This window comes from Felis catus, chromosome F1 (genome assembly GCF_018350175.1).
Source record: "Felis catus isolate Fca126 chromosome F1, F.catus_Fca126_mat1.0, whole genome shotgun sequence".
NCBI lineage: Eukaryota > Metazoa > Chordata > Mammalia > Carnivora > Felidae > Felis > Felis catus.
The window spans coordinates 23127800-23153792 of NC_058384.1; the positions used below are offsets into that span (position 1 = coordinate 23127800).

The following is a 25993-nucleotide window of genomic DNA, read 5'->3' on the forward strand; positions in this document are numbered from 1 at the left end:
TGCCCCTCCCACGCACTAGCTCTCTCTCTCAAAAATAAATAAACATGAAAAAAAAAATTTTAATGAAGAGATAACACATAAAAAATGGAAATTAAAAACAGATACAAGAATCAAATAATTGTACAAAAATAAATACTATTGGAGATCAAAGAAGAGTAAGTTTAGATTGTTAGGTTAACCTCTCAAGGCTCTTTTTTTAATTTATGCTGATTATTAACATACATATATTAATATATATACTTCATAGCATATCCAAGTGGAAACGTGTTTGTGAAAAAAAAATACCCCACATCATTGTTGATGTAAAATATCAACTCAAGTAAGAAAATCAGAATCACGTTTTATAAGTACCTGGGATTTCTGTGGTCTTCAAAATTCTAACAAATTTGAGATGATTCATCAGAATATTTGTGTCAATAACAATTAGAAGCTTTTTATCTGAAGCACTTTTTGCTAGAGAAAAAGAGTAAAGTTAGGATTTCATGGCACTTGATAAAAGACTTGTATAATAACTAAAATTTGGTATCATAGAACTTTGATGGTATTCTTAAGACAAGGCAATCCTTTAGACAACAAAAACAAAACTGTTTAATCCTTAAAGGGACAGTAATCAATGTTCAATTATCTACTAGTAAAACATCATGAATTGTTTCTGAGTGGACTTTAAATCGTGAACTAATTTGCCCTGGCAGTTAACTATGCTCCCAAGCCCCGTTCTGCATCACTAGCAGCTGTGCACTTATAATTTATAAGCTAATTTTAATATACGGTGAGTGAAATGTAGTTGAAAAGAAAAACACGTGAAAGTGAAAGAAAACAGATAACACCAGCATTGTTATTTCACAGGGCCATTGTGAGGATCAGACAAATTAATGCACAGGAAAACACTTAGCAAACTGAAAAGTGCAATGTGACTGTGATGTCGCAATACTATTTTTATAAACACAACTCAAACCAGTATGCTAATAGATTTTAGATAATATCTATCATTATCTTCTCCCAGTGGTAAAATTGATCAAAACTTTACTACATAAATAAAAAAACCATGAGTATAATACCTTTGAGCAATTTGCATTATTTCTGATCAGTGCTTTACATAAGCTGACATTGTCAAAAGTTAGGATTAAGACCAAGACTAAAAGACAACTCTGATCATTGATAGCACAATAATAGATAACTGTGATTACTGATGCTTGGCAAAAATATGGCCAACTGCCCAATAATGTGACGATAAACAAATATTTGACCAGATTCCTATAGCTAGAAGAAATATATCATACTTCCTTATTTCAAATGAGCACACCTTAACATCTTTCATCTAAATATTATAAAAATTCAATGTTCGCACATTAGGTTCCTAAGAAAGTACAGGAGATCATAAACATCATCATCTACATATAGGATATACCAGGAGAGGAATGTACATCATCGTCCACCAAGTCAATCTCCATGCTCGTTAACTCCCCGGAAGATAAAACCACAGGTAAATCCACACTTTTCCCCACACGTACAGCATGGAGCTCTTCCACTATCTGCATCTAAATAGCAAAAGACCCACAGTAAAATATTTTGAATTATCTCCTCTGCAGATTAAAAAGGCTTGAAAGCTATTAATTCTAATTAATTCACCGAAGATGAAATGGTTTGTGGGAAAAAAATTACAAAAATACGGAGGCCGCAAGATGAAAGAATACAGATTTATAAACAAAATGCAGGGTTTTAAAACTAGCTCTTCTCTTACTACTTCTGTAACCTTAGGCAAGCAAAGTATTTAACTTGGGTCTCCATTTGTTCACCTATGAAATAGGAATGTTAAATATCTATTTCCTGGTAGTAGTTTTGTGAGGACTGAAATAATGTGAAGTTCCCTGCAGAAAACCTACTCCCTAGTAGCCCTTCAAAATAAGTTCATCCTCATCCCATGTTTTCACTTCAACGTACTCTGGGAGCCAAATATGTTTACATCTGGATGATGAACCTCTTCTTGCGATTTCTAGGACTGTTTATGAACCATCAAAAACTGAAATCTAGACTTTAAGACCCTTCTCACTTCACGGAAGTAACTCCCTGATATATTTTGATGTGAAGGATTGTAAATATAATCTAGTTTTAGAGAAAGGGTGAGAAATCTTTCTTCTCTCAAGGAGCACCGACCCACAAGACAGAAAAATACAACTGACCATCACAAATAAGAAGTAATCAATATGGTTGTAAAGTCTTCTTCAAATAGGAAACTGCAACAAAGTGTTCCACGAATTTAATTTTAATATAGGACCAAGAAACATAAAATTCTATGCAATAATTTCATGAGAGTCAATCAGGAGATTCCAGCTGGGAAATGAAGCCAACAGGTTAAAAAAAAAATGCAGGCACTCTCATTTTCAATAATATTTTCATCTTATTGCTGATTAGAAAAATGAAGCCAACAAGTTAATATCACACTGCAGTTTGGCAAGCCTAGGTATAAGCATGCAAATGTGTGATAACATTAAATGAGAATTCATATAACTTGTGGACACAGGTTCCATGCTCTTTATTCAAACCAGTTTAGAGCTTATTAAAAACAAAGACATAAAGGTGATCAAGTAAATTAAGTATTTTTCCAGCTAGTTTTTCATGACTTCACAAACTTACATATTAGGTAGAGATATCACTGTTATTTTCATATTATCAAGGTTTTCATAGCCATTTTTTTAATCTATAAATATAGGAACTGTTTGACTTAATTTCATTAAAATATTCAAAGTAAATAAGTATATCAGTAACCTCTTGATCTGTATCTTGAATACTTTCAAGGGACACTGAAGAACATGGAGCTTCAAAACTCTGAAATGAAAAGTAATTTCATTAGTTAAGGATGAAGTATATACCTAGGGTAGGGTTTGTAACGTTGGCACTATTTACATGTGGCATCAGATAATTCCTTGTTTTAGGGGTTATTATGTGCATTATGCTGTTTAACAGTATCCCTTGCCTCTACCCACTAGATACCAGCAGCACCTCTCCTTCCCAATCTTGACAATCAAATATGTCTCTATCTACTTAACAGCCAAATGGCCCCCCTAAGAGGCAAATTGTCCCTAGATAGAAACTTCCCCTAAAATAAAAAAGCCTCATTCTGTTAAGTCAGTGAAACAAGGGGCACCTGGGTGGCTCAGTCAGTTGAGCGTCTGACTTCAGCTCAGGTCATCATCTTGTAGTCTTGAGTTCGAGCCCCACATCGGGCTCTGTGCTGACAGCTCAGAGCCTGGAGCCTGCTTTGGATTCTGTGTCTCCCTCTCTCTCTGCCCCTCCCCCACTCACACTCTGTCTCTGTCTCTCAAAAATAAATAAATGTTAAAAAAAATTTTTTTAGAAGAAAGGTTAAGTCAATGAAACAAGATAGAAATTGTTTAATGTTTACTCCTTCACCTAAAAATACTTGTATTATAAGAGTAGAACTACATGCCACCCTGAGAAACAGAAAGAACCATGACCAAGGTAAACAAGCTGGCCTTCAATGGTGGGAAATTTTCACCCAGGAGTAGCTGACCCACTTGTAAGAGTGACATGACAGGGGTGCCTGGCTGGCTCAGTCGGTGGAGCATGTACCTCTTAATCTCGGGGTTGTGGATTTAAGCCTCACATTGGGTGTAGAGATTACTTAACATCTTCTTACAAAAATAAAAATAAAAGTAACATGACAAAACAAAGGGAACCTAAAGATTATGATATGGCTGAAGGAGAAAAGCTGAAAAATGCGTAGTTGTCTTATACATGGGTAGAGCACCAGAGGTCTGTGTTTTAATTTTTGTCTTTCAACAGAAGTCAAAAATATCTCCATTTTCCACTGGCACTTTTGCTAAGCAGATGAGATTTACCTGACCCTATGTACAGGTAATAGGGAATTCAGCAAAAGCCACTGCTAAATTAAATCATCTTCTAAGAATTCTGCAAAATAGCACCAAATTCACATGTATTTTACAGGCAGCTATATATGGTATAAATTACATATTCCCTTTAAACAAGTATATCATAGGTTGCTTTACTGGGAATTCAGCCTTCATCCTAAATTCCCAACGCCAGTCTTCACATGCTATAATACCATATACATCACACACATAGACTCATTATAGCTTTACTGTGTCATGACTCTGATTTTGCAATCTCTTCTCCAATTGACTTTAAATCTCACCAGATCCTTAAGGTTCTCTTCCATCAGGAAGTGCCAAACAAGCCAGAGAATATTATCAGAATTTCCTACAACTCCTGATATTTAAAGTCCTGTTGTTCATTTACATAGGTCACTACTACCCTTCACTCTCTTTGACCACAGGCCACTTCCAGTGACTTTAATAAATTTTCTATCACTTCTCCAAACCAAAAAGTTCAGGTCAATTGTTCCTGAAGACTTCTCCCTATTAAAAAAAGAAAGTCTCAGTGGGCATTTGTTTGCCTCCTCCTACCACACTTTATTAAATAAATGAACTGGGATACAGCCTTCCCTGGGGATGACAAAAAGGAGTATCAATAATGAGAGTAACAATGGCTTTATCTACTGGAGTGATTCTAAACTGAAAACCAGATTATACTGCTTCCCTGGTTATATTTCAGTGGCTCTCTACATCATCTAAGGCACACAAGATAAAACAGAACAAATCTTCCCATGGGATACACAGAAGTCCATTGCCTGACCTTGGCTTCCTCTCCCACTCCCTCTCCTATATGCAGATTTTCTGCACATCTCAACTCTAGTCATACTGAACAACTTAAGTCCCCATGTATGCTCTGCCATGGGACAATCTCATGACTTGCTACCATTACCATGCTGGCCCTCCACCCTGGGAGAACTCTTATTCTTGCTCTACACACCCTTCACACCAAGCTCAAGAATCTCCACTCTGTCAGCCCTTCCTTAACTCACCCCCAAATTTATACTAACACCAGCCCAATTCTTAGGGCTCTAATGTTTATTTCACTGTATTGCAACTGTATTTGTCTACTAATCTGCCTCCTTGGGAAATTCTTGAGGGTAAAGATCATCTTATTCATCTCTAAATCCCTAGAAACTAGAAGTGTACCTGATACATAATAGGCAGCTTTAATTAATGTTTGATAAACTGTTGAATTGCTACCTCATAGACCTGTAGGAGGAGGATGCTATTTATGAAAGTGGCCTATAAAAAAATAAAAATAAAAGTGGGCTATGAACTATAAATCTCTGGACCATTAGTTTTCAATGGTGAGGGGAGGGTGCAAATGAAGGGTCTCTATCAAAGGGCTATAAAATATAAGAAACAAAAGAAGGTATTTTCTCTTTGGAAAGCATAATGGGATTACTAAATAACAGGATTACCAAATCCAGAAAATAATTATTTCCTTGTGAAGTACACTCATTATTTTAGGAAGATAATTATCTATTAAAGAATTTGTGAGAAAAACAACAAACATAATGTTAGGAAGATTAACTACTGTCAATAATATGCTAAGGAGAATATACTAAGATAAGAACAATATTTACTTGCTGCTCCTGTGTTTAAAGGACTTTAAGTCAGATTAGATTGCTATCAAAGGAACAGTTTATAAGGAGTTTTAATGCCAAGAACTGGAAAGTAATCATGCAAAAACTGCTTCTCCTACAACTTAATTAATATTCATGCTAAGTACCTCTTTTGATTTATGTGGTAATTCTATTTAGAGACAAAAAGAGACTGTAAGGTGTACTGCGGGGCTTTCTCGTACTGTTCCTTACATGCACAGTACAGGGGGAACATCAAGCAATGACACCAAAGTGTTCACTGAACATCTTGCAACTTCAAATTCCTTTCTCACATTTTCTCTAGAGAACTGGTTGTAACCCAAGAAAACTGGAGCTTTCTTTTAAGAAAGCAATAAAAAGAACAAACTCAACTGTTTTCTTCTTTGGACTCTTTCAGTTTCACTGAACGAAAAGTACTCTCTCCAGGTCTTCCAGCCTCCCTAGTTATAATCCCTCTGTGTCTCCTAGGAAGTATCTTATAGTCTTCGTTCCTAAAAGCAGGTAGGCTCAACTACCCCTGTTTATAAGCAGTCTCTAAACATCAGGCTGTCGGAAGTTGTGAAATTCCAAAGTTCTTAAGTTCTCTTAAAGGTAAATAATTATAGGGGTGTCTGGGTGGCTCAGTCGGTTAAGTGTTCGACTTCAGCTCAGGTCTGAATCTCACGGCTCCTGAGTTTGAGCCTAGCATCAGGCTCTGTGCTGACACCTCAGAGTCTGGAGCCTGCTTCAGAGTCTGGGTCTCCCTCTCTCTCTGCCCCTCCCTTGCCCCTCAAAAATAAACATTAAAAATAGTTATAAAGATAAATAATTTTATTTGCCACAGGAACGAGGCTAGAGAGATTAAGTTCTCCAACTAGTCCACACGTGTTGATTTATTGCATAATTTAGAGGCAAAAGAGATGGGCCAAACTTTCCAGGCTGGATCTCTGTATACTAGTTCCGTTTGCTTGGAACATCCCTGCTTCTCCCATCCCACCCTACCTGGCTTCACCTGAATAACTCCTTTTCATTCTTTAGCTCTCAGTTTAAATGTGACCCTGTCCAGCAAACCTTTCTTAAGTAACCCCTCTACAGTGTACAAGGCCATTATTCCCTGGCTCTGTATTCCCATGTTAAGTGATAAGTACTTATTAGACTTAAGATGATTGCTTGTGTGTCTCCTCACATGAAGGAGTCTCTGAAAACAGAGACTGTGATTGCGGTGCCTGGTAGTGGCACTCCAAAACGACTCATTAAAGGAATAGCTCTTCAGAAGAGTAACCTGGATGTTCCATAGTAACCAGGGTTAGAGAAGAGCCTAAGAGATGGTCACAGTGCTTTTTTGAAAGGACTCTCTGTAAGTGCTGCTTTCTACCTTTTCACAATTATCTTCTATTACCAAGTATCCTTGATACTTACTGGGATTATCTTCCTAAAGAGATTGGAATTAAAAAGGTAAAATAAAAGAACCAACAAATATCTTTCTGACTAAGGTGAATCCGCTCTCTGTGATCACTATTAATAATAGAAAAAACTCAAACCTGACTGTTATTAAAATTCTTTGCTACAACCGACATTCTCATTTTGCACCACCTTACCTGGATTGGGTTTTCACCAGAACCTGAATCATTACTTTCTCGATGCTCATGATGATATTTTCCTTTCCACTCATGTACAGCCTGTTTATACGTGGATTCTGAAAATAAACGTTCACTTTTGTGCCTAGTCAAATTTAATGAAGCTTGGGAACCTTTCAGTCTTTCTTTCTTCTCCTGCTTAGTCTTTGAATTGTTAGACTCTAAATTGAAGACATTCTCTTCTACAAGCTTCTGGAGAGTATCACGGGATTTTATTGGGATTTTGAAACTGATCTTCCTTCTTCTAGATTCAAGGGATTCCTTGATTATCTTGTCGGAATTACAATCCTGAGAAAAATGGATTCTCTTGCGTTTCCCCAAAACACATTTTTCAGAACTGTCTCTAAATTTCCTGTACCTTTCTTTCTTGAGTTCTTTCAACTTCTCCCCCTGAGTGAGTAAATGAGGCCATTGTTTTTCACTTGCTTGGCCTTCTGTTTTTGGTTTCACATCTTTGGCAATCTTAGGACCGCAAAAGTTTTTAATTCCATGGTCAGCCTTGCTCCTAACATTTGTCAATTTAATATCTTTAAAATTGTCATATTTAGTTAAATCTTTTTTAGTCCCATGTGAAGAAGGGTTCTGTGAGACAATTTGATTAGCATCGGAATATGATGCTTCCTGGAGTTTAAGAGGCCCTTGAGGGGATAAAGAACTGATTTTTGGTCTCCTTCCTGGAGTGTCCGTTTCTACATTCAATCTGTAAAGCAGCACAGAAACCTAAGTTACGTTACAGTTACACATGATTGTATGTAATGTTGCACTGTATCATTTTAGTTAGGGAAATGACAGAACTGGCTTGACACAAACATCATAAAAAATACATGACTACACTAAGAATGAAATGTAAAGAATTACTCTACAAATGGTGTTGGAATAACTGGTTTGCTATTTGGAAAAAAATCAAATTTATAGCTTCATATAATATCAGGCAATATGAATTCCTTACAGATTAAACACTTAAGTGCAAAATAATTACCATAATTGCTACACTTCATATTAATCCCTTAAAAGCCATATGGGAAAAAAGGGAGTATTTATCCGATTTCTTACTAGAGAACTTCCTAAACTTCACAGTGGTGAGAAAAATTGCAAAGGGAAATAATAAACATAAATGACTATTTACAAGGCGACTGGCTGGCTCAGTTGGAAGAGCATACAACTCTTGATCTTGGGGTGGTGAGTTCGAGCCCCATGCTGGGTTTAGAGCTTACTTAAATAAAACTTTAAAAAAAATGACTATTTACTTTAAAACTTTAGCATACTGGAGCACCTGAGTGGCTCATTCGGTTAAGCAGCCAACTTGGCTCAGGTCATGATCTCATGGTTTGTGAGTTCGAGACCTGTGTCAGGCTCTGTGCTGACAGCTCAGAGCCTGGATCCTGCTTCAGATTCTATGCCTCCTTCTCTCTGTGTCCCTGCCCCACTCATGCTCTGTCTCTGTCTCAAAAATAAACATTAAAAAAATTATTTGTAATTAAAAAAAAAACCCTCTAGCATATTGAAAGATAATAAAAATTTTAAAACTGGGAAATGGTATTTGTTATATATGTGACACTTATCAACCTTAGTAAATAAGAAGCACATCAAAAAGTACTGACTCTAGAATAGGACATAAGCAGAAAATTACTGGTGAGAAAAAGGGAATGGCTAACGGACATTTGAGAAAAAAAGTTTAACTTCCCTACTAATCATAGACATGCTAATGATAATGACATACCATTGTCTTCTACCAAATTAGCAAAGATTTTAAAATAGCATTAAGTCTGGCAATGGGTTGAAAAATGGACTCTCTCATGGTAGAAATGCAAAATGATGTAACAGTTCCACAAAGGAATTTTTGACAATATAATTAAGAATTCTAAAAATGTTCATATTCTTTGACTTACTAGTAATTCTCATTTTAGAAATCTATACCAAGGTGAAAAAAATTAAAAATGGACTAAAAACTTTTTTAAAATCCAGGATTATTTATAATAGCAAAAGTAAGGTAGTAAATACTAAAATTTTAGAAATGACTAAGAAATATGCTATTACATTATGGCCATTTCAAATGATACTTATGAAAGTTTTCAATGATCTAACAAAACATATTGATATAACATACTGATATATCATTCAGCAAAACGTATTGATATAAACATATTGATATACCATGTTGATATAACATTCAGCAAAAATCAAGCAGGGCACAAATCTGTATATATAATGTGGTCTCAACAATTTAAATAAGCATAATAAAAAGTCTTAAAAGAAATGTACTAAAATATTAAAAGTAGCAATAGCTAGAGGTGATATTTTCCTGCTTAATAAAAGTAGATACTACTTTGTAGTCAAAAAGAAAGGTGAAAAAAAATCAATGAAACACAATCTGTTAATTCATATCAATAAATCCTTGAATGCGTTCGAACTGCCTGTCACTGTGCTAGGCACTGGAGAGGCAGTGGAGGATACATCCACTGAGTCCTTACTCCCAATTAGCTTATAGCCTGGCAGGGGAAAAAGAAATAGTAAATAGGTGACTTCTCAAATAATTCATTACAAAAGAGCAAACTATAAACATCTCGGAGTTTTTAATAGGAGTTTCACCTAGGTCTTCATCTGATTTTATCTTCTATCTCCTCCTACAAAAAGACTACACATCATTATTCATCTGTTAGTAAATAATGATAAAATTTAAATTTTAATTTTAATAGGACTTTGTTTGGCATCTACTGGTATACCCAGTTTAAGATGCTGGCTGTATTAAAGAAAAATCAGGAAAACAACAAAGAGAACATAACTCAAGAATTTTAATGGGACCCTGTAGTTCTCTGAGCATTTTCAAATTCCTTATTTGTTCTTCATAACACTGTACTGCATCTTTTGTAGCAATCTAGGCACTATGGTCTACATGGTCATAATTAATGAAAACTGAATACAATACCTTTTAAAAGGCCAACAAAATTAAATCTTAAAAATCATCTCTTATCAACTAGTTTTGCAAAATGCTATATACTGTGATAATGCAGTTTTATACTTGCAACCCCAAAATACTAAAGTTCTGAGCTCTTTTTAGATATAAGTTAGACATGGAGCAAATACTCTTCATTTTTTTAAAGTACTTATTTTTTTATGACTGACTTAGTGTAAAATCAATTTTCAGCTGAAGTTGAAACACCATTCTTGATGAACTCTTGTGATATAAGAATAAATGTGAAATTCTGTCAAAACTATTATTACACTTGTGTTATGTAAAAGTTTAGTAGCCATTTTAAATTTGACATCCTACAGAAACAATTTCTCAACACTAGCAGCTGTTAGACTGCTCTGTTGGTGATCATGATGTACCTTCAGGATATTGAATTGTATACTTACTTTCAACTTAGCTCAATTGAAGAATAAATTACTTTTTGGCTAATTCTGCCAATAATGGGCACTGCTGGTGGCAATACTGCCCTCTATCTAATAGTAACTAAGGTACAACTTCTCACCTCTTCAACTCCTGGACTTAAAAAGATTTGGTTAATAGTGATGATGCAACTTACCAGAGAAATCCCACAAACTGACAGTGCACTGTTCACAAAAATGCTTTCTGAAACTTTCAAAAGCAAACTTAAGATTGTTACCCTTGCTAATATTTTCATTGCTGATACATCCATGTATACATCAACCATGGATCGAGAATTGTGGTAATGGAATGACGTTAAGTGGCTTTCAGGATGACAAAATTCTCTCTGTTTTTTCATCTGTACCTCAGCTTTCACTGAGGTCCCACCAATTTGGGGACCTTCCCTATAGGTGAATAGGGAGATTTTTACAGAAGATGCCATATATCATAAAGAAATACTTAGAATCTTGAGGCAAATAAGTTTGTTCACTTTTCCAATAAATAAATAACACCAAATGAACCACTTTCTTTGCAGACAACCAATGGTTGTTAGAAGTTCTGCACTATTGATACTAATGTTTCCAAAGCACAGCTTTCTTTTGTCCAAACTTTTCAATATATAATAGCTTCTATCCCATATTGTTTAAACACATGATGAGACAGTTCTAAAATACCTACTGTGACATATAGTTTGTCTCTGACAAAAGAAAATTTCACATAAGTTACATCTAGAGTACTTATTAATATATGAAAGTGAATATTCAGATATTAACAATAAATCCAATATGCCACATATTACTGATGTTGTTACTCTCAGTAGATACAATGATAACCCACACAACATCATTGATCACACATGGATTCAGGAATGCAGAAATGTTGCAGTAGGCATTCAATTATTCAGCATTGCAAGAGCTAAAACCAAATAGCATATATTTTTTTTAACATTTACTCATTTTTGAGAGAGAGCATGTGCACCTATGGGAGACGGGCAGAGAGAGGAGACAGAGGCTCTGAAGCAGATTCTGCACTGACAGCAGAGAGCACCACAAACAGAGGGCTTGAACTCACGAACCACAAGATCATGACCTGACCTGAAATCAGATGCTCAACCGACTGAGTGACCCAGGCGTCTCCAAATTTTGAATAAATACTAAAGCCAAGGTGAACTTCATTACATCCTTGGAATACTTTGGATCCCACTCTCAAAATAATTCAACAATATTGCTTCTTCCCCCTAAAGACAACGTGGACAAGGCTAAGGGGGTAGTATGTAAATTAGAAGTCTATTCATGCTCTTGTAACATAGATGTAAAATCAAGAGCTACAAAATGTGCCCTTAATGAGGCAAAAAGTAACTAGTGAAAAATCAAGCAGTGTTTTAGAATTAAAAAAAAAAAAAAAAAAGAATACTCTATGATAAAAGGCATTAAAAATCCAGTTCAAAAAGTTTAGAAGGTGAGGGAGGAGCCAAGATGGTGGAACAGCATGGAAGTTTTTTGTGTGTCTCACGTCCATGAAATACAGCCAGACCAACAATAAACCATCCTGCATACCTAGAAAACTGATCTGAGGATTAACACAACAATCTTCACAAGCTGAACCGCAGAATTCAGCAGGAATTCACCCCAAAAGAAAGAGTAGGAAGAAATGACACCCAGGGACTTAACCAACACAGATACAAGTAAGATGTCTGAACCAGAATTTAGAATCACGATAATAAGATTACTAGCTGGAGTCGAAAATAGATTAGAATCCCTTTCTGCAGAGATAAAAGAAGTAAAAGCTAGTCAGGATGAAATAAAAAATGCTATAACTGAGCTACAATCTTGAATGGATGCTACAGTAGCAAGGATGGGTGAAGCAGGACAGAGAATCAGTGATCTAGAGGACAAACTTATGGAGAATAATGAAGCAGAAAAAAAGAGGGAGAGTAAGGCAAAAAAGCATGGTTTAAGAATTAGAGAAATCAGTGACTCATTAAAAAGGAACAACATCAGAATCATAAGGGTCGCAGAAGAGGAAGAGACAGAAATATGGGTAGAAAGGTTATGTGAGCAAGCCATAGCAGAAAACTTTCCTAACCTGGGGAAAGACACAGACATCAAAATCTAGGAAGTACAGAGGACTCCCATTAAATTCAACAAAAACCAACCATCAACAAGGCATATCACAAAATACTCAGGCAAGGAGAGAATCATGAAAGCAGCAAGGGGAAGAAAGTCCTTAACCTACAAGGGAAGACAGATCAGGTTTGCAGCAGACCTATCCACAGAAACTTGGCAGGCAAGAAAGGAGTGGCAGAATATATTCAATGTGCTGAATCAGAAAAATATGCAGCCAAGAATTCTTTATCCAGCAAGGCTGTCATTCAAAACAGATGGAGAGATAAAAAGTTTCCCAGACACACAAAAATTAAGAGTTTTTGACCACTAAGCCAGCCCTGCAAGAAATTTTAAGGGGCACTCTCTGAGGGGAGAAAAGATGAAAAAACAAACAAACAAATAAATAAAGACCAAAAGCAACAAAGACTAGAAAGGACCAGAGAACACCACTAGAAACTCCAATTCTACAAGCAACACAATGGCAATAAATTCTTATCTTTCAGTACTCACTCTAAACATCAATGGACTAAACACTCCAATCAAAAGACACAGGATAACAGAATGGATAAGATAACAAGATCCATCTATATGCTGTTTACAAGAGACCCACTTTAGACCTAAAGACACCTTCAGATTGAAAATAAGGGGATGGAGAAGCATCTATCATGCTAATGGTCCACAAAACAAAGCCAGAGTAGCCATACTTCTATCAGACAACCTAGACTTTAAAATAAAGACTGTATCAAGAGATGAAGAAGGGCATTATATCATAATTAAGGAGTTTATCCACCAACACTTCACAATTGTAAACATTTATGTGCCAAATGTGAGGGCACCCAAATATATAAATCAATTAATCACAAACATAAACTCATTGACAGTAATACCATAACAAGTAGGGGACTTCAACACCCTACTCACAGCAATGGACAGATCATCTCATCAAAAAATCAACAAGGAAACAATGGCTTTGAATGACACACAGGACCAGGTGGACTTAACAGATATATTCAGAACATTTCATCCTAAAGCAGTGGAATATACATTCTTCTCCAGTGCACATGGAATGTTCTCCAGACCACATACTGGGACACAAATCAGCCCTCATCAAGTACAAAAAGATCGAGATCATACCGAGCATATTTTCAGCCCACAATGCTCTGAAACTCAAAATCAACCACAAGAAAAAATGCAGAAAGGTAACAAATACTTGGAGACTAAAGAACATCCTGCTAAAGAATGAATGGGCTAACCAAGAAGTTAAAGAGGAAATCAAAAAGTTCATGGAAGCCAATGAAAATGATAACACCACAACCCAAAATCTCTGGGATGCAGGAAAGGCGTTCATAAGAGGAAAGTATATAGCAATCCAGGCCTTCCTAAAGAAGGAAGAAAGATCTCAGATACACAACCTAACCTTACGCCTTAAAGAGCTGGAAAAAGAACAGCAAATAAAACCAAAACCAGCAAAAGACAGGAAGTAATAAAGATTAGAGCAGAAATTAATGCTATTCAAACCAAAAAACAGTAGAACAGATCAATGAAACCAGAAGCTGGTTCTTTGAAAGAATTAACAAAATTGATAAACCACTAGCCACTTTGATCAAAAAGAAAAAGGAAAGGACCCAAATAAATAAAATCAAGAATGAAAAAGGAAAGATCACAACCAACACAACAGAAATAAAAACAATAATAAGAGAATATTATGAGCAACTATATGCCAATGAAATGGGCAATCTGGAAGAAATGGACAAATTCCTAGAAACATATACACTAAAAACTGAAGCAGGAAGAAATAGAAAGTTTGAACAGACCCATAACCAGCAAGGAAATTGAATTAGTAATCAAAAATCTCCCCAAAAACCAGAGTCCAGGGCTAGATGGATTTCCAGGGGAATTCTACCAAACATTTAAGGAAGAGTTAATACCTATTCTCTTGAAGCTGTTCCAAAAAATAGAAATGGAAGGAAAACTTCTAAACTCTTTCTATGAAGCCAGCATTACCTTGATTCCAAAACCAGACAGAGACCTCACTAAAAAGGAGAACTATACAGCAATTTCCATGATGAACATGGATGCAAAAATCCTCAACAAGATATTAGCCAACTGGATCCAACAATACATTAAAAAATTATTCACCACGACCAAGTGGAATTTATACCTGGGATGCAGGGCTGGTTCAATATCTGCAAAACAATCAATGTGATTCATCACATCAATAAAAGAAAGGACAAGAACCATATGATCCTCTCAATAGATGCAGAGAAAACATTTGACAAAACACAGCATCCTTTCTTGATAAAAACCCTCAAGAAAGTAGGGCTAGAACATACCTCAAGATCATAAAAGCCATATATGAAAGACCCAATGCTAATATCATCCTCAATGGGGAAAAACTGAGGGCTTTCCCCTTAAGGTCAGGAACAAGATAGGGATGTCCACTCTTGCCACTGTTATTCAACATAGTATTGGAAGTCAGCCTCTGCAATCAGACAACACAAAGAAATAAAAGGCATCCAAATCAGCCAGGAGGAGGTCAAACTTTCACTCTTTGCAGACGATGTGATACGCTACATGGAAAACCCAAAAGATTCCACCAAAAAACTGCTAGAACTGATTCATGAATTCAGCAAAGTTGCAGGATATAAAATCAATGCACAGAAATCAGTTGCATTCCTATACACGAACAATGAAGCAACAGAAAGAGAAATCAAGGAATCGATCCCATTTACAATTGCACCAAAAACCATAAAATACCAAGGAATAAATCTAGGCAAAGAGGTGAAAAATCTATACACTGAAAACTATAGAAAGCTTATGAAAGAAATTGAAGAAGACACAAAGAAATGGAAAAAGATTCCATGTTCCTGGATAGGAAGAACAAATATTGTTAAAATGTCAATACTACCCAAATCAATCTACATATTCAATGCAATCCCTATCAAAGTAACACCAGCATTCTTCACAGAGCTAGAATAATCCTAAAATAATCCTAAAAAATCCAGAAAGACCCCGAATAGCCAAAGCAATCTTAAAAAAGAAAACCAAAGCAGGAGGCATCACAATCCCAGACTTCAAGCTATACCACAAAGCTGTAATCATCAAGACAGTACGGTACTGGCACAAAATCAGACACTCAGATGAATGGAACAGAATAGAGAACCCAGAAATGGACCCACAAACGTATGGCCAACTAATTTTTGATAAAGCAGAAAAGAATATCCAATGGAATAAAGACAGTCTCTTCAGCAAGTGGTGTTGGGAAAACTGGACAGCAACATGCAGAAGAATGAACCTGGACCACTTTCTTATACACAAAATACACAAAAATAAACACAAAATGGATGAAAGACCTAAATGTAAGACAGGAAGCCATCAAAGTCCTCGAAGAGAAAGCAGGCAAAAACCTCTTTGATCTTGGCCACAGCAACTTCTTACTCAATATACCTCCGGAGGCAAGGGAAACAAAAGCAAAAATGAACTATTGGGACTTCATAAAAATAAAAAGCTTCTTCTGCACAGCAAAGGAAACAATCAGCAAAACTAAAAGGCAACGGACAGAATGGGAGAAGATAGTTGCAAACAGCATATCAGATGAAGGGTCAGTATCTAAAATCTATAAAGAACTTATCAAACGCAACACCCAAGAAACAAGTAATCCAAGGAAGAAATGGGCAAAAGACATGAATAGACACTTCTCCAAAGAAGACATCCAGATGGCCAACCAACACATGAAAACATGCTCCTCATCACTCATCATCAGGGAAATACAAATCAAAACCACAATGAGATACCACCTCACACCTGTCAGAATAGCTAACATTAACAACTCAGGCAACAACAGATGTTGGCGAGCATGCAGAGAAAGAGGATCTCTTTTGCATTGCTGGTGGTAATGCAAACTGGTGCAGCCACTCTGGAAAACAGTATGGAGATTCTTCAAAAAATTAAAAATAGAACTACCCAATTGCACTACTAGGTATTTATCTAAGGGATACAGGTATGCTGTTTCAAAGGGTCACATGTACCCCAATGTTTATAGAAGCACTATCGACAATAGCCAAAGTATGGAAAGAGCCCAGATGTCCATAGATGGATGAATGGATAAAGAAGATACATACACACACATACATTTGATGGAGTATTACTCAGCAATCAAAAAGAATGAAATCTTGCCATTTGCAACTATGTGGATGGAACTAGAGGGTATTATGCTAAGCGAAATTGGTCAGCCAAAGAAAGACAAATATCATGTGACTTCATTCATATGAGGACTTTAAGACACAGAACAGATGAACATAAGGGAAGGGAAGCAAAAATAAGATAAAAACAGGGAGGGGGACAGAACATAAGAGACTCTTAAATATGGAGAACAAAGGGTTACTGGAGGGGGGAATGGGCTAAATTAAGGAATCTACTCCTGAAATCATTGTTGCACTATATGCTAACTAATTTGGATGTAAATTAAAAAAATAAAATTAAAAAATAAAAAATATTTAAAAAATTTTAAAAAGTAATAGTCAACGTAATGTGAAATTTATGACAGAATGTACTTCAACCGATAATAATATAAGAAGCAAAGTATCACAAAGAAAGGAGACAATAAAAAAAAGCTGAAGAAGAACTAGAGGCAAGTTGAATTTTCTTGTTTTTAGCAAACATTGAGTTTGTGAAGCAGAAATTTTATGTATATACTTAATGCCATTTTATCATTTTCCCATAACTCCTTATTTTCAGAGAAACTATGATCTCATCAACTTTTATTATGCATACTTTTATAATTATTTGTACCCTATTAGTGGCAAGAAATGCCTTCACCACAAAATTCTCTGAAATTTTTATCCAAAGAACACAGAAACTAAAGAAAAATAATCTCCACGGTTCCTACCATTTTTCCCCAAGCTATCTAGTTGTGGCCATATCCTCTTTAATTAACACAGTTTTGAAACCATACCAATTCAATATGCACCACATTCTCTTCAGAGGTAATATGTAATTCATCTTTAATTTATCACATTTCTAAACCAGCCACACAACTTCTTCTATCACTATATGTAACAAAGTCATGAAACTTCTAAGGGTGTGTCAAAATCAAATCACCTGAGATAAAAATTAGCATTTTACTTGAAAGGGTCATTTACTTGAAAGCACAGAATTGTGACAAGACTTTTTATTTCACTCAACTTTTTATTAAATCTACACTAACATTAAGAAAATTCAATAATGAAGGGTTAGCGTCGGTCTCTTAGTTTCCGCTCAGGTCATGATCTCACAGTTTCATGGGTTTGACCCCCACATCAGACTCTGCACTAGAAGCAAAGAGCCTGCTTGGGATTCTCTCTCTCCTCCTCTCTCTTTATACCTCCCCAACTCATGCTATCTCTGTCTCTCTGAAATAAACTTTAAAAAAATTAAAAAAAAATTAAAAAATCATAACCTGTGATATAGCTAGAAATATTTATATGCAAATCAGTACTAATCAAAGTAAAAAAAAATTTGCAAATCAAAATATTTACTTTCACAATTCTAAGGCCCAAAAAGTAAAAAATATCAGTAAAAAGGGGGAATCTACCTTTTCACTTCTTGTCTTTTTATATCACAGTACAGAATGTCTGTATGATCCGATTTCTGAAAGAAAAAAAAAATGTATCATTTAGGAAATATAAATTGTGCACTTTTACCACAGTTACAGGGGAAAGAGACTGGGAGACAATATTTTTTTCCACACCTATGTGTTAGTGAATAGGATGACACAACAATTTATTTAATCCTTCCAATAAATCCTGTGAGATAGATAGTATCATCATTCCCCTTTTACAGATAAAGTACCCAAGGCTCACATACAGCAAAGTATCTTTCTCAACATCACACAGCAAGTCAGCAGCAGAGCCAGGACTGAAACCAGCTGTGGCCACTATCTCTACTCCCCCACCTTGTCTCTCTATGTACTTGGGACACGGGGCCTCGGCACAAGGGAAGTAAGAGAGAAATAGGATATAGTCCCTGTCCTAAAGACTTTAAAGAATAGAGAGAAGTAGAAGCGCATGCACGGATAACTTAACGAAAGGACATACCTCAGTGTCAAAGCAGAAAAATGCACAATAAGTTGTAAAAGAATTCAAAACATCAATCACCAAGACTTGGAACATACTTAAGAAAAAAGATGGGCAAAATATATGCTAACAACTGAATATAGATGGAATAAAGATGAATGAATTAAGGAAAAAACGTTTTCCCAGCTAAGAAAGCTTAGGCATTCTAAGAAGCTGCAGACGACTGGCACACATTCAGCAGAGAGAAAATAAACCAACCTACCTAGAAACAGAAGGACTATTTTGAGGAAGAAAAAAGAGAACTGGAGAGTTAAGGTGTGACTGAATTTAAGAAGGTCCTAAATGACAGACTAAAAAGTGAGTGAAGATTTTTCAACAGAGGAGAAATATGATGAAACCTATGCTTTAAGGAGATTAATATAGAAACAATCGATTCAAATAGCAGTGTCACTGTACAAAAACAAATTCTTAAAAACAGAATTCTACATTCACACAACTTTCACAACTACTTTCTCTCATTACCTGCAAACCTGTAGCTATCCCCACATACATCTACTTTCAACTTGAGTGTAGTTAAGCACTTCACCAACCACCCCTGAGCTAGCTTAATGTGTTTCTAATTATTTATGTGACTCTGGACTTGGCTCTGTCGCTATAAACAATTTTGTGTCCCTGGACAAGTCACTTAACCTTCTGGATCTTAATTTCTGGATCTGAAAACACAAACACTACATATCTGCCATTGCTATCTCACAAGAATATTGTAAAGCCAAATATAATTATATATGGGACGAGACTTTTTAAAACTATCTTAATTTATATCCATGTTGTCTGATCCCACATGGTAGGTTCTATTTTTCTTCCTCAAAATAGTCCTTCTGTTTCTAGGTAGGCTGGTTTATTTTCTCTCTGCTAAATGCACTCCAGTCATCTATAGATTCTTAGAATGCCCACGCTTTCTTAGCCAAGAAAACCTTTTTTCTTTAACTCATTCATCTTTATTCCATCTATATTCAGTCATTAGCATATATTTCGTCCACCTTTTTTTTCCTAAGTATGTTCCAAGTCTTGGTGATTGATGTTTTGAATTCTTTTACAACTTATTGTGCATTTTTCTGCTTTGACACTGAGGTATGTCCTTTCGTTAAGTTATCCGTGCATGTGCTTCTACTTCTCTCTATTCTTTAAAGTCTTTAGGACAGGGACTATATCCTATTTCTCTCTTTCTTCTCTTGTGCTGAGGCCCTGTATCCCCAGAAAGAAATGAAGGCCTTGATTAGTGCTTTTTGGTGAGAAGGAAGAAAAAAACCAAACACTGGTTTATTTTTTTCTATTGGCTATCATAAAGTATAAAGAAAATATGAGTAAAAAAGTCGTGGGGGAATTTATATCATAAACTTTCCAATTATACATTAAAACTTTAATATAAATACTGTTTAGAGTTAGTTATAGTATATGAACACTTACCAGTTTTCTCTTCTCTGATGAAACAGACCTTACACAGCAAGCTGAACTAGGAGAACTTGAAGCTTTTTTCTCTTTCTTATCCTAAGAATGCCAAGTGGAAAAAAGGAAAGAAAGACACAAAATAAAGTATAGTGTAAGTGTTATTTAACCATTGTTATTATAAGTTAATATTCTTTCTATATTAATAATAACCTTCAGGGGGGGAAATGTTTAAAGGCACATATCCTTTGGTAAGAGGGAGGGAAATTCAGCCAGAAAGAAGACAACTAGAAATCAGAGGATCTAGATGCTCTTGAATTAGAGATGAGATAGGATACAGGTGCTACAGCAGAAGACAGCTGATGGCTCAGATAAAGGTATGGGGAGGTGGCACTGCAATGGTGGAATTCAGTCTTTTATAAAGCAAAATCATACATCCAGTTATGTTTCAGTGGATTCAAAACTCAGCAGACCCGGGACAAACTCTGAGTACCTACCATGTACCAAAGCCATTCTAGACAGTGGGGACAGATTAATGAACAAAAGCCCCTGCCCTCATGGAGGTTAAAATTTAGTGCAGGAATTTACAAATAAACAAGTAATAGATTTAGTGTCAGATGATACGATGGAAAACAATAAAACAGAGAAAGAAGGCAGGAAGGGCTGGAAGGTAGGGGTGCAGGTGGCTGCAAATTTAAACAGTAGTCAGAAAAAGGCCCCACTGATAAGCTGACATCTGACTGGAGACCTAAAGAAGTGAAGGAAAAAGCCGCATGAATATCTAGGGAAAGAGCTTTCAGTTCAAGGGCAAAGCCCCCGAGGCAGTAATGTGCCTGGCTTGTTGGAATAATAGCAAAAAAACACAAAATGGAGAAAGCAATGAGAGAATGAAAGGAGATGAGACCGGGAGAGCAGATTGCTTTGTTGGCCCCAGCTAGGACTTTAGCTGTTACTCTGGGGGAAATGGAAGACCACCAGAAAGTACAGAGCAGAGGAGTGACATGATCTGACTTACATCTTAATAGGATCATTCTGGCAGCTTGCTGAGAAGAGAACATGAGGAGGCAAAGGTGGCAGCAGGGAGATCAATACAAAAAGTACTGGGACAATCTGGAGAAGCAAGCTGATTGTCTGGATCAAGGTGACAGCACAGGAGGTAGTCAGGCTCTAAATATATTATTAAGAGAAAGCTGATAGACTGGATGCAGGTAGAGGATGATGACCAGGACTTTGCCCAAGCAACTGAAAGAATGGAATTGCAACTCACTAAATTGGAAAAACCGAAGCTGGGCATTTGAAAGGTTATAGTTTAAGAAGATGAGGAATCAACAGAGGACACTTCCAGGCAGTCACCAGTGTGGAGGAAAATCAGGAGAATATGGTGTTTCAAAAGTTAAGTGAAGAAAATGTTTCAAGGAGAAAGTGTAATCAGCTATGTCAAATACTGCTGATGGTTCAAGTCAGATGAGGTCTGAAGAGCAACAAATGGATTTAGCAACATGGAAACCACTGCTGCTGGCTTTGATGAAACCATATTTGGAGGAGTGATGGCAACAAAAAGTCTGATTCAAGGAGATTAAAAGAGAATAGGAGGAGAATTGCAAATGGCATGCCAATTATCAGTACCAAATAGAAGATACATAAATCAAAGATACCATAGTACTGTAAGGCCATACTCCAGGGTCCCCTTTCCAATTATCCCTATACCTGGGAGGTCAAATTAGTAATAAGATAGTTAGTAAGAAAGGAACAAACATCAAAAAGTGTAATGCTCCTTAGTCTACTTTATCCAGGTGATGTAAAAGCCTTATGAACTAATCTGCTACCACAGAAATCACTTCTATAGTGAATATTCACCTTTGCTAGACTCTAGTCTCTCATCTTGGATGGTAATATAGCATAAACATTGTCTAATTCTGATGATGCACTAAGCAGACTATTCAGAGAGTTTATAATAAAACTAGTTGCAGGGTTTTCGTTTGTTTTGATCACATAAATCATGTTTCAGTCTTGTTTCCTAGAGATAACATTTCACTCAATTAATTGGGACACCCTAAATTTCATCTGCTAAAATACTTCTAGTTTGCCTGGGTGGCTCAGTCGGTTAAGTGTCCAAGTTTGGCTCAGGTCATGATCTCACATTTTGTGAGTTTGAGCCCTACATCAGGCTCTGTGCTGTCAGCGCAGAGCCTGCTTCAGATCTTGTCTCCCTCTCTCTGCCCCTCCCCCACTCATTCTCATTCTCTCTTTAAAAAAATAAATAAACTTAAAAAACAAAACAAAACTTCCAGGGAGCCTGGGTGGCTCAGTCAATTAAGCCTACAACTTCGGCTCAGGTCATGATCTCACATTTGTGAGTTCGAGCCCCATGTCGGGCTCTGTGCTCACAGGGCATAGCCTGGAGCCTGCTTCAGATTCTGTGTCTCCCTCTTTCTCTGTCCCTCTCCTGCTCTCTCTCTCAAAAATGAATAAATACTAAAAAAAAATTTTTTAAAGTACTTCCTAAGGTAATGTGTTGAGAGTTACAGAAAAAGGCACATGGTGAGCATGCAGTCCCTACCTTTAGCCTCCCCCGCACAGGGTAGCCTATTCTGACTGATAAGCATATAATCTTATCCAGTGCTGAGTAAATGAAGAAGGAGACACACAATAAAGGTATAATGTTGAGTTATTTCTATGTAAAGGAGAGCCTAGAACTCAAGTCAGGAATGGCTAGGCAAATTACATACCTCTCTAAGCCTCAGTTTTGGCATTTGTATAATTGGGATAATAAAGTACCTACTTCACAGAGTTGTGAGGAATAAATAAAATAATGCAAGAATGGGTGAAAAAAAAAGGATGGGAAAAACAAATTACTTCTGTGTCAGAAGGGCAAAACAAAATATTTACATAGCTCATTTTAAAACTGAGGTATTTTTTTCTTAACACAAAAGTGAACTGCAAAAAAAAGGTATCTTTGGGTCAGTAAAGCAAAATTCTTACTTCTACGTCAAAGTTGGGTGATGCGGTGCTGCCTTTTCTCCGAGACTTCTCTTTTTTTCCACAAGATTCTTTGTTGGACATTTTGAAAAGCTAAAATAAACATTAAAAACACATTACGTGCGTGTGTGTGTGCGTGTGTTTTACCACCACCACCACCATAAAATACGTTAGAAATTCGTCTTCTTTCAGTTATACAAAGACTGGAGTTTTACAAAATGATTTCCATTTTCTAACCATTCCCAAGACAACAGAATTCTCTCATTGTTCCACTTTATTTCACTTACAGTTTCCCTCATAATGATCTCTTCCTCTACTTCAGTTTCATCTACCACCTTTTTAGGAATGACTCTCAAAACTGTGCCTGTAGCCCTGATTTCTCTCCCAAGCTTCACATCACCATTTTCCAACTGCCTGCAGAACTGCTGTATTTTGCCTTACTTACATCTCAAAACCAGTTAGTCCTAAGTCTTTACTCTCCTGACACACCCTCCACACTCAACTCAGTGTGCACCAGAAGCTTCCAGTGCTGGAATAGAAAGCCTAGGGATTGGAAATATCATCAGGTCTGTTGGAACGGGAAGATAGACAGGAGTGTAGAAGCAAAACCCAAAGGAGAGTTTATTGCTGACAGTGACACATATGGGGACTCTGAACATAAGAAAAGCTTTAGAAACCAAACAATTGCAATTACTCACGGTCAGTCATGACCACGGTAAGTGAAGTTATATAAAATAATGCAAGTATACTAAATCAAACTTTTAGAATGCTTTGATGAATGTAAAGAGAAAGAAGGAAAATGCTGATAGCTAACAGAAATGCTAACAGTAAAAACTAACAAAAGCATATTCAACATAGATTTCCAAGCACTGATCCTAAATCGCCCAGAAATTTTGCTTTGTAAGATAATGTATGGCAATAACTGAATTCACAGTTGTGCTTCCAGATGAGAGTAATAATCTCCTTTTTCCTTCTCTTGTTCCAAGGATTCTATTCCATGTTGGGGAAAGGTATAATAAAAAACAGTAACTTCCATGAAATGAATTGCTTCAAGACAATGGACTACTTATAATGTTACCTTTTACAATTTAAACTGACCCAAGTTAGTCTTATGTCACTGCTTTGAATACAGAAATAAGCCCAATTTAAAAAAAAAATCACTGAAGATAATGGACTATCCAAGCAAAAACACCTACATGTTTACCATGACAAATGTTTCATAATTATAATGGTGTGAAAGTCATGTCGGTTTTATGAAAAAATATAAGCTCAAACAAGGGGAGACTTCCTGTGCTGGCCAGCCTCCAAAGTGGCTCCTGATGATCTCTGCTGCCTGGTAATTACACTCTTAGGTAGTCCTCTCACAATAAATAGGGCTGACCTGTGTCACCAATAGGAATTGCTATATGGCATATGTGGCTAAGTTATATAAGACACTGTGGATTCTGTCTTTCTCTTACCCTAGGGAAAGCCAGCCACCATACCATGATGACTTTTAAGTAGCTCATTGAGGCCCACCAGTGAAGAACTGAGACCTCTTGCCAAAAAAGAACCAATTGCCAAGCATGTGAGTGAGCCAGCTTTGAGGCTCATCCTGAAGCCCTAATCAAGCCTTTGAGTGGCAGCATCCCTGGCTGATATCTTCACTGCAACCTCATGAGACTCAGAACCAGGTACCCCAGAAGGCCACTTCTTAATTTCTGACACACAGAAACTGTGAGGTAATAAACACTTGTTGTTTTAAACCACTAAGTTTTAGGATAACTTAGGCAGCAAAGATGAGTAATACGCTCAATATAATTCTTCAACTTTTAAGATTCTTTTTTTAAGCTGTCTCAAGAGCACAAACCACACTTAAAAGTTCTTATTGAAATTCCCAAAGTCCACACACTAAAATCTAACCCTTTCCATCTTCTGGTTTCCAGCTGATATACTGAATCAAGCTTTCAATTAACCATCTAGCCTTTTAGAAATTAAAAAAAAAAAAAAAACAACGTTTGGATGATGCACAAATATAATTAGCCACTACTTATTCCTATAAGATATAACTTTAACAGTCAATCCATGGGTTCAACTGTTTCCATTAAACTGGGGAGGAGGGGGAAAAAAAAAAACAACCCTCCAGATACACTTCCTAACTATTGGGCGGGCTGGGGGGCTTCGGCAGGTGGCAACTAAATTCCTATCACACTCTTAAAGTGCCAAATAATCACACTTGCTCTCACCTGGGCTCTGAAACAAGTAGGAAATAAGGAGACCAATGAGATAAGTAGGCATTTAGTATCAGATTTATTAACTAAGAAAACCGAACTCGAAGTGTGGAAGTGTGAAACTAAAGGGGGCTTCCTTCTCCTCCCCTGCTGCCTATAACATTCGGACCAGTCCCAGGAGGAGCAGCCAGAAAACTCCAGCTTTCCTCTGCCTGCCCCAGTGGTTCTGAATGAGTGAGGCTTAGGCTCAAGCAGGCCAGAGAGTAAGACAAGTACTGGGGCCAGGGGACTCACTGGGCAAATGCTGTGGGGAATCTGAATCGCATCAATCAAGTGACCTAAAACTCAACACACTCAGAGCTCTGGTTATTAAGTCTAAATACAAGCGTAGGGCGCGCGCGCGCGCACACACACACACACACACACACACACACACACACACAACTTCCCTACCCACAGGACTCTTACAACCACAGGGCAGTGCTGATAATAGGAATCTGAGGTTAAAGCAAAATAAAGACAAAAGGAGAAGTGTTGAGGTTACGGTGTGGATGAGGGTGCGACAGGAAGCGCAGACCCCAACTCCAAGTCAACCAGACTGGCAGGCAAGCTCGTCAGCAGCTCGTAAACCGACGCGGCCCACGGGCTCCGCAGAAACAAACCAGACCTTTGCTCTGAGCGAGGGGAAGCTCGAGA

At 36.9% G+C, this 25993-nt stretch overlaps 1 protein-coding gene across 6 annotated transcripts in view; it reads right to left on the bottom strand.

Moving 5' to 3' along the window:
- Positions 1 to 25993, bottom strand: part of SWT1 (SWT1 RNA endoribonuclease homolog) — a 104459-nt gene that overhangs the window by 78124 nt on the left and 342 nt on the right. For 5 of the 6 annotated variants that reach the window (XM_019821726.3, XM_011291009.4, XR_006591689.1 and 2 more), the window contains exons 2-8: positions 23091 to 23180; positions 20130 to 20210; positions 18182 to 18237; positions 7096 to 7834; positions 2767 to 2826; positions 1409 to 1538; positions 352 to 453 (exon numbers count right to left, since the gene is read on the bottom strand). In XM_019821726.3, coding sequence (XP_019677285.2) covers positions 352 to 453; positions 1409 to 1538; positions 2767 to 2826; positions 7096 to 7834; positions 18182 to 18237; positions 20130 to 20210; positions 23091 to 23171 — 1249 coding nt within the window. In that variant the 5' untranslated portion in view covers positions 23172 to 23180. The remainder of the gene's footprint in view (positions 1 to 351; positions 454 to 1408; positions 1539 to 2766; positions 2827 to 7095; positions 7835 to 18181; positions 18238 to 20129; positions 20211 to 23090; positions 23181 to 25993) is intronic. The other variant, XM_019821725.3, reaches the window with a different exon arrangement.